Source organism: Arachis duranensis, chromosome 2, assembly GCF_000817695.3.
Source record: "Arachis duranensis cultivar V14167 chromosome 2, aradu.V14167.gnm2.J7QH, whole genome shotgun sequence".
Taxonomy (NCBI): Eukaryota; Viridiplantae; Streptophyta; class Magnoliopsida; order Fabales; family Fabaceae; genus Arachis; species Arachis duranensis.
The window spans coordinates 72,269,517-72,284,039 of record NC_029773.3 but is presented as its reverse complement, the minus strand read 5'-3'; the positions used below and the strand labels follow the sequence as shown (position 1 = coordinate 72,284,039).

General features: G+C 38.5%; 1 protein-coding gene across 1 annotated transcript; it reads right to left on the bottom strand.

Annotated features, from left to right (window-relative positions):
- Window positions 1-12,686: 12,686 nt before the first annotated feature.
- LOC127744963 (uncharacterized) lies at window positions 12,687-14,330 on the bottom strand. The gene has a single exon (XM_052257869.1). It carries the CDS (start codon window positions 14,328-14,330, stop codon window positions 12,687-12,689), a length of 1,644 nt encoding a protein of 547 aa, XP_052113829.1.
- Between the last annotated feature and the right edge of the window lie 193 nt (window positions 14,331-14,523).

The window sequence follows — 14,523 nt, the reverse complement described above, 5'->3', positions numbered from 1 at the left end:
TATAAAAATTAAAAAAAAAAGATAGAAACAAATGCATCAGAAGAAAAAAAGCTTTCTTTGTTGTGTGCTTAAACAACAGCTAGCAGAAATAATATTACATTATTGAATTTAAAGAAGAAATATTTTTTTAACATATTACATTGATTTATTCATGTTTGGAGTAACTTTTAGATGTATTATACATGTTATTGTTAGTTTAAAAATTAAATGAGATATCAGGTAAAATCCAAATTAGAAATGAAAAGTTTGATTACTGTATTATGTATTTCATGTCAAGAAAATAAAAATAAAAATAAAAATACTTTGTTTATGGAATACAAAAAGAAAACATATAGTTATTTGAAAGAACTTTAAAAGTTTCCTTTTGTCATCAAATTTTGATCTTGAAAAATTAAAATATAGTTGTTTATTTATATGCAGCCTGCCAAGGATGAGTGTATGAATTCCTTATAGTTAGTTAAAGGTTTTGAAACAGAAAATCTAAATCAAGAAATTTAAGTTAGTTGAGTTGGTCACGAATCTTGAATTCATGATATATTGAGTGATAGGTTGTGAGCTATTCGTAGATTCTAGTGTTAGTTGTAGCTTTTAGTCACTTTACCATTATATTGAGAATTTAGAATCATTAATTTTACGTATCTCCTATTTTCATGATCATCATTCTTCTTCTGTTCTAACTCAATTTTGCAACACAACTTTCTTATTGTGAAAGATATCTCAAAATCTTGACATGGTATCACGAGCTATCGGATATGGATTCATGGTTGAATCAATGACTACCAACTCTACTAAATCAACAAACAACAATGCTCTGCTGAATGGCTCTTCTTTCTAACTAAAGTCTTTTCAAAATGCTATCAGCAATAAAATGGGTGTAAATAATCACAAAATCTTTTAGCAACAGGCCTTGGTATTCATTAGAGGCCAAGATTTAGTCACCGTAAAAAAGATTCAATTCCTCCTCAACAATATAAATATTAGTGCCAAGAAGATTACAATGTCATATTTTTTCTTGCTTCAATGGATTCTGTCTTCTCCAACATGGTTAGATGTGCATTTACTCATGAAATCTAGAATAAGGTTGATGATTATTTCTCTTAATCAACAAGGTATGAGGTGAAACAGTTGAAAGCTGGTCTTAAGAATATCAAAAAGTATGGTTTGAGTGCAAATCAATACATCTCTCAGATAAAAGAAGTAGTTAATTCATTGGTAGCTCTTGGAAGCTCTCTTTCAAATGTAGAACACATTGAGGCTATTCTTACTAGTCTCAACTCTAAGTACCAAATCTTGCTTACTATGGTTAATTCTAAACCTGAACTTTGTTCTCTATATGAAGTTGAAATGGTAGTCATGATACATGACGACATGTTATAGCAATTTAGAAATCCAGAGAATCTACTATCTCAAGCTCATCTTGCTCATACTTCTTTTTCAAATTCTTTTAATTCTAGACGTGACAATATCAATAAAAGAGGAAAAGGGGGCATAATGAATAGAGGAACTCGTTCCTATTTTACATCACCAAGACCTAAATGTCAAGTATGTGATAGATTTGGCCACATTGTTTGGCACTTTTTCCATAGATTTGATAAACAAATTCCACTACCATCTTAACCATAGAGCGCATATTTTGCTTCTACTTCATTATAATCTGCACCATCTTCCTCAGAATCACAAGTCTTTAGATCCCTTTCAACCAACTCCAGCCTTTCACAATCTATCTGTTTACATGGTTGTTCCATCTTCAATGGTTGATCCATCATGGTATCCTAACATTGGTGAATTACACCATGTCACTCCAAATCATCAAATCTCCTTTCAAGTTCATACTATGCTAGCCCAAAATAGGTTATCGTAGGCAATGAGAAAGGTTTGTCTATCTCTTGTTTGATGACTCTATTTTATATGCTTTAGATACAAATAGATTTTTTAACTTGCAACAATTGATTCACTCTACCAGATTACCAAGAATCTTGTTAGTTTTTCAAAATTTTGTGAAGATAATGGTGTCTTGTTATTCATTATAAATCAATTTGCATCATTAGAATCTTCATGAAGAGTGTTGAAGTCAAAATGGTCAAAGAGTTAAAGAAGCAAAGTTTGAGTTGAATACAATAATCATCAATTTGCTAGATTTTGCTAGAAGCTAACATATTGGAAGTTTGAAGATTTTTCAATAATATTCAAGAGAGTAGTACAACTACAACATCCTACAACATTGAAGAAATTCAAAATCAAATTAAATTAAAATTGAAAACCAAGCAACCTAAATTAGAAGGTTATGAAAACTACATGAATGTAAGTTGTGTTTCTAGCACAAGTTGAAGGAAGATTCATGAAGCCAACTCATGAAATGGTGGTCATTACGAAATTGATTTGTGGTTCATAAATTATTATTTTAGTAGGAAGCATTGCCTATATAAAGGCACATATGCCTAGTGTATTGTGTGTCTTCCAAAAAAATGAAATGAATATGTTTTGAAATATTAAAAATTCTCTCCTTATTATTATGAGTGTTGGTGAGTTTGAGTGATTGAAAATATGATAGTGTTACTTATGAGAGTGAGTGATTTTGGGACCAATTAAGTTGTGGGTATTATACTTACATTTGGTATCAGAGCTGGTTAATCCAGCGCCTAGTGTTTGAGAATTTGTGAGGTGTGGGAGATTTCTCACATAGTTGTTTGTTCATAGAGTCAGTATGACAAATACTTTTAATATTGTGTGGTCCAGTCCCAAGTTAGATGAAAAACTTTATTATAGTTATTGGGAGACTTTGTTGTCTACCTATTTGAAGGCCCAGATCTTACGGAGTTTCATTGAACCGAGTTTCCAAGAAGAAGCAGATGCTGCTCAACAGAGGAGAGATCAATTGGCGCTATCTCAAATTCATCAAGGCGTAGATTATACTGTGTTTGGCAAAATAGCAAATGCCAAAAGTGCAAAAGAAGCATGGAACACGTTGAAGCTGTCATATAAAGGCATAGATAAAGCTTAGAAAGCAAAGTTACAATCTTTGAGAAGAGAATATAAAAGATACGAGATGTCTAGCTCAGAAACTGTTGAGCAATATTTTACTCGTTTTATAGATCTTGTCAATAAGATGAGAGTCTATGGAGAAGATATGCCCGATAGCAAAGTGGTGGAGAAAATTCTTCGCACCATGTCGATGAAGTATGACCATATGGTGACTATGACTAGTCTCACGATATAGATACCATGACGATTGCAGAGTTGCAAGGAACCATGGAAAGCCACATCAGTATAATACTAGAGAAGTCAGAAAAATCAACCGAGGAAGCCCTGAAAAGCCGAGTGAATTTAAACAATGTTGCAAAATCAAGTCGTACACAAGAAGGACGAGGTCGTAGTTTTAACTTTCAAAGTAGAGGCAGAGAAAATTTTAGAGGTAGAGGTAGTGGCAATTACAACCAAGAAAGTTATAATAATTTTACACCACCTAATTAAGAAAGAGGTGGAACGAATTTCAGGCCTGTCAACCGAGGAAGAGGTCGAGGCAATTTTTATCAAGAAAGAACCAATTTCAACTGCTTTCATTGTGGAAAGTATGGACACAAAGCAGCATATTGTAGATTCAAAATGGTGAATAACAATCAAGCACACGTTGTAGAAAATTAGCATCAAAATACTAATGATAATCCGGGTACTCAGGCTTTATTTTTTACGAGTAATTCATGTGCTGAAGATGAAAATATATGGTACTTGAATAATGCTTATAGTAATCATATGTCTGGTAGAAAGGCGTTATTTTCTTCATTAGATAATTTAGTTAAACTATTATTGAAGTTTGGTAATAGTACAAAGATCCCTATTGAAGGAAAAGGGCATATGCCAATTAGATTGAAGGATGGTTCTCTAAGTTATATTTCTAATGTTTTCTATGCTCCTGAACTTGATTACAATTTACTAAGTATGGGGCAATCATCTGAGAAGGGATATAAGATGATAACTTATCGTGGATATTGCACTGTATTTGACAACAATGGAAGTTTCATAGATAAATCAAAGATGACTTCAAATAGAATGTTTCCATTAAAAATTCAACATGTTAATCCCTCTTGCATGAGTTCTATGATACTTAATGATAATTGGTTGTGGCATATGCAGTTTGGGCATTTTCATTTTTCTGGCCTAAACTACCTGTCAAGAAAAGGATTTGTTTCTGGTCTACTACGGATTTATATTCCCAATTGTGTTTGTGAGATTTGTCAACTGGAAAAGAAGCATAGAAATTCATTCTCTACAAGAAAGTCATGGAGAGCCAGAAGATTACTTAAAATTATGCATTCAGGTATCTGTTCTGTTGAAGTTCTAAGCAATGGTGGTAGCAGGTATTTTATCACTTTTATTGATGATTTTAGTAGATATACATGGGTATACTTTCTAAAGTAGAAATCAGAATCATGTGATGTCTTTAAGACATTCAAGGCATTTGTCAAAAAATAAAGTGGCTGTAAAATCAAAATTCTTAGAATAGACAGAGGAATAGAATATCTTGTGTGTTCAAATTACTTTAAGCAACACGGAAATCAACACCAACTAACAACTATATATACTCCTCAACAAAATGGAATTACTGAAAGAAAGAATAGAACCATCATGGATATGGTCAAATGCATGCTCAAGTCAAAACAAATGCCTAAAGAATTTTGGGCAAAAGCAGTCGCAACAGCAATTCATATTTTAAACAAGTGTCCAACAAAAAGTGTTTGTGATCAAACTCCAGAGGAAGCTTGGAGTGGAAAGCGGCCTTCTATTCATCATTTTAGAGTCTTTGGGTGTATAGCTTATGCCCACGTACCAGATCAATCAAGGAAGAAGTTAGATGACAAAGGCGAGAAGTGTATCTTTATCAGCTATAGCACAGACTCAAAAGCATACAAGTTGTACAATCCAGAAACAAAAAAGTAATCATCAGTAGAGACGTGACGTTTGACAAATATCCATGTGGGACTAGGACACAAAGATAGAAAAATAGCCGATTGTAATTTTAAATACATGTAATCATGAAGAAGAAAGACAACCAGACACAACCAAACAACCAGAATCATCTAGAAGACCTCAAAGAGAGCGGAGACTACCTGCTAGATTAGCAAATTATGAAGTAGGCAATGACAACGATCCATCCAATGAAGAAATCATAAATTTTGCTTTATTTTTATATTGTGAGCCGTTGAACTTTGAAGAAGCCTTTAAAGACAATAATTGAAAGAAAGCAATGGATGAGGAGATTCATGCCAATGAAAAGAATGATACATGGGAGCTGACAGATTTACCAGCAGATAAGAAGCCGATTGGAGTAAAGTGAGTTTACAAGACTAAGTACAAACCCAGTGGTGAAGTTGATTATTTAAAGCAAGATTAGTTGCAAGGATACAAACAAAAATCAGGTATCGACTACTTTGAAGTATTTGCTCTTGTTGCTAGATTAGATACTATTCGTATGATTATTTCACTCTCGGCTCAAAATAAGTGAAAGATACATCAGATGGATGTTAAGTCAGCATTTCTAAATGACACTTTAGAAGAAGAAGTGTACGTTGAGCAATCTGCAGGATATGAAGTTCCTGGAGAAGAAGATAAAGTTTACAAATTTAAAAAAGCTTTGTACGGGTTAAAGCAAGCACCAAGAGCGTAGTACAAGAAGATTGATTCTTATTTCACTCTGAATGATTTCAAAAGATGTCTATTTGAACATACTCTTTATATCAAGTTCGTTGAACCTGGTGATATCTTGATCGTGTGTCTTTATGTTGACGATTTGATCTTTACTGGCAACAATTTAAAGATAATTACAGAATTCATGAAGGCTATGATAAAACACTTTGAAGTGACGGATATGAGCTTGATGTCTTATTTTCTTGGCACCAAAGTTCTTTAAAAAGATGATGAAATTTTTATTTCTCAGAAGAAATATACAAATTATATTTTGAAAAAATTTCAGATGGAGCATTCAAAGCTAGTTCCTACTCCAATCAAAGAGAAGTTCAAGTTGTTGAGAAAAGATAAAGGAAGAACAGTAAATCCTATATATTACAAAAGCTTGTTTGGAAGTCTAAGGTACTTAACTGCAACCAGAACAAATATTGTGTTTGGAGTTGGTTTGCTTAGCAGATTTATGGAGGAGCCTTGTACCAATCATTTGCAAGCGGCAAAACGGATTCTTCGATATATCAAAGGTACTTTAAATAATGGTATTTATTATGAAAATATTAATGAAGTGAATCTTATCGGTTACACAGATAGTGATTGGGCTGGAGATATAGAAACAAGAAAAAGTACTTCAGGGTTTGTATTCGTCCTGGTTCTGGTACAATTTCATGGTCGTCAAAGAAACAACCAGTAGTAGCACTCTCTACAACAGAAGTAGAATATATAGCAGCAGCAAGTTGTGTAACGCAAGCAGTTCACCTAAGAATAATTCTTGAGGAATTGAATGAGAAACAAAGTGCTCCAACAATAATATTTTGCGATTACAAATCTGTATTGCACTTTGCAAAAATCCAGTATTCTATGGAAGATCGAAACATATTGATATTTGGGTTCATAAAATCAGATAGTTGGTAAATGAGAAAGAAGTTGAGATTGAGTATTGTCCTATAGAGAACCAAGTTGCAGATATATTTACAAAACCATTAAAGACAGAGTTATTTTACAAGTTAAAAAAGATGTTTGGAATAATTAATTCTACAAGCTTGATTTAAGGGAGGCAATGTTATTTATTATAAATCAATTTGCATAATAGAATCTTCATGAAGAGTGTTGAAGTCAAAATGGTCAAAGAGTTAAAGAAGCAAAGTTTGAGTTGAATACAATAATCATCAATTTGCTAGATTTTGTTAGAAGCTAACATATTGGAAGTTTGAAGATTTTTCAAGAATATTCAAGAGAGCAGTACAACTACAATATGCTACAACATTGAAGAAATTCAAAATCAAATTGAATTGAAATTGAAAACCGAGCAACCTAAATTAGAAAATTATGGAAACTACATGAATGCAAGTTGTGTTTCTAGTACAAGTTGAAGGAAGATTCATGAAGCCAACTCATGAAATGGTGGTCATTACAAAATTGATTTGTGGTTCATAAATTATTATTTTAGTAGGAAGCATTGCCTATATAAAAGGCACATATGCCTGTGTATTGTGTGTGTTCCAAAAAAAATGAAATGAATATGTTTTGACATATTAAAAATTCTCTCCTTATTATTATGAGTGTTGGTGAGTTTGAGAGATTGAAAATATGATAGTGTTATTTATGAGAGTGAGTGATCTTGAGGCCAATTAAATTGTAGATATTATACTTACATGTCTTTTTCTAGTTTCATGCTTACATCTGCTTTGTGAAAAGTCAGCACTCCAAGAAGATTCTTTTACAAGGCTTCCATAGAAGTGGTATATACAAATTCTATAGTTTTTTGTATGTTGATTGCGCCTCTCATTTGGAGGATACGCAATCAGTATCTGCATTTTGTATTTTTTTTTTGGAGATAATTTAGTGTCTTGGTTTTGTAGAAAATAATTGACAATCAATAGGTCTTCAATAGAGATAGTATGAATCAATAATCTTCTCTCAGAGCTAAAAGATTAAGCCGGTCACAATTTCTACCATATTTTGTGATAATCTAAGCACAGTTATATTGACAGCCAACTCAGTTTTGCATGATAAAACCAAACATTTTTTGTTAGATATTTAATTTGTGAAGGACAAAGTTAAGAGCAATATGCTGCATGTTGTTGATATTCCAAGAACTGAACAAAGGGTTGACATATTGACAAAGCCATATTGTTAGCAGCATCCTTTGAAAAATGGAAGAACAAACTTAAAATAATTCAAGACTTATGATAAATTTTGGGAGATGTCAAGGATATAAGAGTGTGAATTCCTTAGAGTTAGTTAAAGGCATTGAAACAAATTTTAAATAAAAAAGTCAGAATTAGTTGAGTTGGTTACTATTCTTGGATTTTTTATATATTGAGTGATAGCTTGTGAGGTGTATATATATTTAGAGTCCAGTGATAGTTGTAACTTTTACTCTCTCAAATACAAACTTTATAATTGTATTGAATTTGTTCTATATATCTAGTCTATTCTGCAACACTACTTTCTTGTTGTGAAAACTACCTCAGAATTTGACACAATTTGTGAAAAAATTGAAGTATTCTAAGCTTAGACAATGATGCTAAATTCGTAGTCTAAGAGTTATAAACTTCAATAATACTTTTAGGGTATATATATTTTACAAGAAATTCATCTTTCCTAGAAATATTTAATGCCGTATTTTCATAAAATATAAAAATATTGAATATAATAATATGGGCAATTTACTTAAATAAATAGAATGGGAGAGTTGTTTACCTAAATGTGCAAATCTGTTTGTTGTTACGTTTACGTGCAAAACCAGATTTATATGTAAATCGTGGCAACCCACCACGGTTTCTGAACATGCATAAACCGTGGGAGGTCACCACGGATTAGGAGCAAATGTATTTATATGTAAACCGTGGTAGGTCATCACGGTTTACGAAGAGAAATTGGCGTGCATAAACCGTGGGGAGTCACCACGGTTTATGAGGAAATATTGTTGAACGTAAAATCCGGTAACCCACCGCGGTTTACGTGTGTCTACATATATAAGTAATCCGTTGAAGGCAGGGACGGATTCATTAGGGACATCAGGAAAGATAGGAGGTTGGTGGGTTGTAGAGAAAATTTGGAAAAAGTTTGGAGGTGTGAAGGAGAAGTGGGTGGTGGGGCCAATGGAGGATGAGGATCGATTGTACCGACTAAATGGCATCGCTCACGTGGCAGGATATATCGACGAAGAGGTTAGTTACTGTTATTGTTATTATTATTGTTATTAAATTTAATTCTAATATAGCAATTGATATTATTAGGAATATTGCTAGTAAAAATATTTTATTACGTTTATTTGTTTTGTGATTCTGATTAATATTATTTACATAAATATTAATGTTATTATCGGTATTGTTAGTAATGCATATTTTATTATGCTTATTTATCTTCTTAGTGTGGTTAATAGTATTTTTGTACAATATTTTATTATAAATATTAATATTTTATTCAAAGATGTTTTTTCCTGTATTTATATTGTTAATTTGTTGTAATGAGTGCATAGTTTTCTTAGCTTCAGTATTTAATACACAATAAGAGAAGCAATGAATTTAATGTGAGCAGTCTAATAAATTCTACGAAAATTATGTTTGTTGTTGTTTGTAATGGTTGTATGTTAAGGGATTTTGTTATCGACGTTTTACAGCCTAGTAGGGTTATTACCGCCGTTAGGCGGCAGCAGAATATGCCCTTACATGACCGGATTATACCGTATCTGGAGACTGCGGGCTTGTATCATCTTGCTAGGCTAAACAGTCAGTGGTTCTGGGTTGATGAGTCTCTGCTTAGCGCATTTATTGAGCGGTGGCGTCCGGAGACCCACACGTTCCATATGCCGTTTGGTGAGTGCACCATTACTTTACAGGATGTTGCGTATCAGCTGGGTTTGCCGATTGATGGTGCACCCGTTAGTGGGTGCTTGACTAAGTTTGAGAATCTTATGGAACACGGTAGACCAGCATGGGTGTGGTTCCGGGAGTTGTTCGGGGAGTTACCTCCACAGAGTAAAGTGAAGTAGATGACAGTGTGCTACACATGGTTCCACGAGAGGTTCCGAGTTCTCCCTGCAGATGCTACTGATGAGACCGTGCGTGTATACGCACGCGCTTATATCCTGATGTTGTTGTCGTCTCAGCTGTTTGCGGACAAGAATGCAAACAGGGTACACCTTCGCTGGTTGCCTTATTTGGCATCATTGGATGACTTGGGCAGATATAGCTGGGGCTCCGGTGCACTAGCCTGGTTGTATAGGTGTCTTTGTCGTGGTACAAACAGAAACGTCGTTAACTTGGCTGGGCCGCTACAGCTACTACAGTCTTGGATTTTCTGGAGGTTTCCCACTTTGAGGCCCAATGGTTTTGACCGGTTCGGTTTTCCGCTTGCTTCTAGGTATGGTTTAAAAATATGCGTTCATAAATTGTAAAAAATGCATGTGTTATGGTTTGTTTTGACATCATTTCAATTTAAATTGTAGGTGGGCCGAGTTTGTTCCGAGGAACGATGCAGGGGCACAGAGATTAGTTTCCGCACGCCTTGCACTTGATCGACTGCGTGTCCACGATGTGAGTGATTTATTTATTACTGATAGTTGTACTAGTTTTTCTTACATGCCACTGCCTCATGAAAGTCTTACTGTTTCTATGCAGTTTGTGTGGGAGCCTTGTTCTTCTGCTGATGTTGCTGCTGTTATTCATCCGGAGATACTAGCTGACGAGCACCGACGGCTATGGACGGCCGTCACTAGCCTGATATATTTTGCTGCGATCGAGTGGCACTAGGTGGATAGGGTTCTACCCCAGTTCGGCGGTGTTCAGCATCTCCCAGATGTAGCTCTGAACATAGATTGGCTACATGCGAAGGATGGTAGGGGTGGGGACTGGTGGTTTCCTACATATTATCAGGAGTGGCACCAGCTTTGGGAGAACAGGCATCAGTCAGTCATATGGGTCGATCGAGTCCTCGACCCTGGTCCATCAGCAGATTACCTAGAGTGGTGGTGCCGTGTGGCGCACAGGTTCCTATCCCCAGATGTAGCATTTCAGGATCCGAGGCCGATTGTGTTGACTGAGGAGGCGCGTCACAGAGGGTCGTCCCAGGCACCTCCTAGAGTGCACGTTTATGATAGACCAGATAACAGACGAGTCGATCGGCATCGCCGTATAGGGACCCGGACCACCGATCGCGAGTGGAGGGAGTTTGCCGACCGATTGGAGCAGGACGTTCCTGGAGCTGAGGCTGGGGATCCAGTGGACTACCGTGTTCCTCGACGTAGAGGCAGACGGCCACCTGCGCGGCCTGACCGTCGAGGTGCGCCTGATGGAGGACCATCCGAGCAGGGGGGCGGCACTGGTCACGTGGCCGCTGAGGATGTAGTTGGATCAGCATCAGCTATGGATCAGCCGACGTTCGACGTGGGTTCTAGCTCACAGCTGTTTGGGAACGTGAGCCCATATGGTCTTGCCGAGTTTACTACCGCGGCTGTTGGGGTGGACATTGCTGATCCTGTTACTGAGTCCGAGTTTTACAGAGACATAGCTGACATGCTTAGGGATGATGATCAGACCCATTATAGGCCACAGATGCCTGAGGAGCATGCCCAGTTTAGTGCTCAGCAGCCACACAGTGACGATGTTCAGGCTCAGTTGGCAGTTGACCTGAACGAGCCGGCAGTATCGCCGTCCGACCCATGGTTTGCGTTAGGAGGGACACCTGCCTCCGCTTTCAGCGCGGCTCCCGCACACCCCACAGCACCAGCGGCAGATCACAGACCTAGGCGGGTGAGGCGTCCTCCTTTGTGTGGCACCGGAGGCCACTTGCTTGGCCAGTTCCACGATGATGACAGTGACACCATTGAGGATTCTGACTAGTTATGTTATATGTTCCTGTCTAGTACTTTCTTTGTTTATTTATGTATTGATCATGCTAGTTAGTTTATGTATTGAGCATGCTAGTTAGTTTATGTATTGGGCATGCTAGTTAGTATTTATGGCTTTCAGACTTATGTTAAATATTATTTATCTTTTGACCAAGTAGTTTAACCTGCTTCAGATTATTTGATGTGTTCCTCTATGGTTTATATTATAATGCACATTATGAAAGATGTCTAAAGTGGTTTAATGAAACAGATAAAATAACAGGAGTTTATTCATCTGAGATTTTATTGTTGATGAAACATGTTGACAGTGACATACTTAACCAACGATGCATTACTAACATTATCTAGACCATGAAACAAATGAGACAGCATAGAAGGGGGTTACACGACATGAGATCTACGCATCCCCTCCACCACTTTGTATTCGCTGGTGACAGTTCCTTCGCGTATGCCCAGGCTGACGGCATAGCCCACAACGCTTCGGCTGATTCTCTTGAGACTGATCCATGCTTCCACGGATCCTGGTTGCCTTTGGACGACCTTCCTTTGCACGCCGCAGATTAGGGTCAGGAATGATGGTTGGGCCAGCATATGGAGGCCATAGGCCTTCAGGTATAGGTGGGAGAAACCCCTGCTTGTAAACGTTGAACACCTCACTCATACGATACACTTCGTGAACATATGACGCCCAGTTTAGCCGGGAGTAGGCGCAACAGGCAATGGCGTGGCAACATGGATAATGCAGCGCCTGGAAGTGGCCACAGTCGCATCGGTGATCTTTAAGGGAAACTCTATAGCTACCAAGAGAGAACGTCCCCGTTGGTGTTGTCTCAGCCATGGTGTACTCGGACTGATGCCTGTCGTATAATGTCACAGTGAAGCACCTAGAGTCTCTTAGGTTCCGATCAATAGCCTTGACCAATGCCTGACAGAATTCATGGCCGGATCCGAGTTGTGCCTCTGCTGTCTGTCCCCGTACCACAAATAGCTGAGCAAGCCTCCCGTAGGTTGACTTAACCAACGATGTGACCGGCAGGTTGCGAGTTCCCTTTAGCACGGAGTTCACACATTCACTGATGTTTGTGGTCATGTGCCCGAACCGTCGACCAGCATCCTCATGTTGGGTCCATTTGTCATACTCCATACGGTTGGCCTAGTCACACATTGCTGGATTCTCAGTCCGCATGATGTCGAACCAGTAGTAAAACTCTGCCTCAGTCTTGGCGTAGGCAGCATTGACCAGTAACCGCCTTGAGTCCTTACCTTTGAACGTTAGGGCGAAATTCGCTGCCACATGCCTTATACAGTAGGCCCGGAAAGCACGAGGAGGCAGCCATCCAGTCTCAGGTGCCTCAAGCGCTGCCTTGATCCCGTTATGCCTGTCTAAGATAACAAGGATACCCTCCTGAGGAGTCACATGCTCTCGGAGATTGGACAAGAAGAATGACCACGACTCTGCATTTTCCCCCTCCACAAGGGCAAATGCTATCAGCAGGATGTTCAAGTTCCCGTCCTGAGCTATCGCCAACAGCAGCGTCCCTCCATACTTCCCATACAAGTGGGTGCCATCAATACTGACGAGTGACTTGCAATGCCGGAATGCCTCGATACAGGGTGGAAATGTCCAGAAAAGTCGGTGAAAGTACACCGTCGACTCATCAACCCCACCACCAATCTGAACAGGAGACGTCTTCAGCACCGTGATTGTTCCCCGCATTGTCGCCTGGATCCCTAGCATCCAACGGGGCAACTCCGCGTAAGACTCTTCCCAATCTCCATATATTTGTGCCACTGCCTTCTGCTTAGCCATCCAAACCTTCCTGTAACTAGGCCTGAAACCGTAATTAGCTTCTGTCGCTTGTTGAAGTACCTTTACCGTAACCGCAGCATCCGCCCTAACCATAGGAAGAATCCTCGCACATATAACGTTATAATCCAGCTGACGGTGATCACTTGAAATAGAAGTTACGAGGCATGTGTGTGGCCCGTTGTACCTCCTAACCTCCCAAGTTCCCTTTCGTGCACGAAGCGCTACACAAATCAACCAAGTACAACCTTTGCCGAATTCCTTGCATTTTCCATGATACTTCAAATGATCCGATTCGATGACTCTGTACTCAACACCTCGCCGGATGCTATAGTCCTTCACACTGAGCACAGCTTCATCTTTACTCTGGAACGATTGCCCAATCTCAAATTCTGTAGAAGATCTACCCACTCTATTACCACTGTCTTCCTGTTGACCAAGAGCTTCCAAGTTTAGTGTGGAGAAGTGTGGAGGGTATTGATGAGAACCAGAACTTGAAGGCCGATGCGGCGCATGTGGATCGCCACCTGTGTTTTCGTCGCTGTCACCATCGATATGAACAGGCTCCTGGTCAGACTCATCGTCACGCATTGCATTCTCTACTTGATCAGGTCCACCAAATTCTTCGATATAAGGCACGAGGCCACCACCGGTGCCCACAACATTGGGAGGCTCAATGACTGCTGCATGCTCCAAAGGGACAGAACCAACAACCTCCGTTTGGTCTAAATCAGCTGCAAAAGAAGGTGATTGAACCGGCGGAAGATACGGTCTGACCGCAGGCATCGAACTAGATGCACCACCCGCGAAAGCTAGGCAAGGAACTGGAGCGGATGCCCCAGAACTATCGACACCAACCTCCAACTTCGCGAACAACTCATGGATTCTGATCTCCGGAAAACTCCTTACACAGTAGAACAGAACCCTAATATCTTCATCAGCCTTAACCGCAAAGGTTTCATACTGAACACCGGTCGAGACAACCGCCATGGGAATCTTGTAGAATAGTTTCTTCACCCACTTGCAACCCAACACGCCAAGCTTCTCCAAGATGCTGTTCTTCAAGTCTTACAAACTCATCGACGAACTGATAAAAATACTTAGTGGTTCTCTGTCGGTGAACTTCACACCTTGGCTTTTGCTTTTTTTTTTATTTTTCCAGAGCAATGCACCAGAGCAAGAA

Coding starts and splice junctions, on each gene's coding strand:
- LOC127744963 (XM_052257869.1), bottom strand. CDS start 14,330: ATGGCGGTTGTCTCGACCGGTGTTCAGTATGAAACCTTTGCGGTTAAG.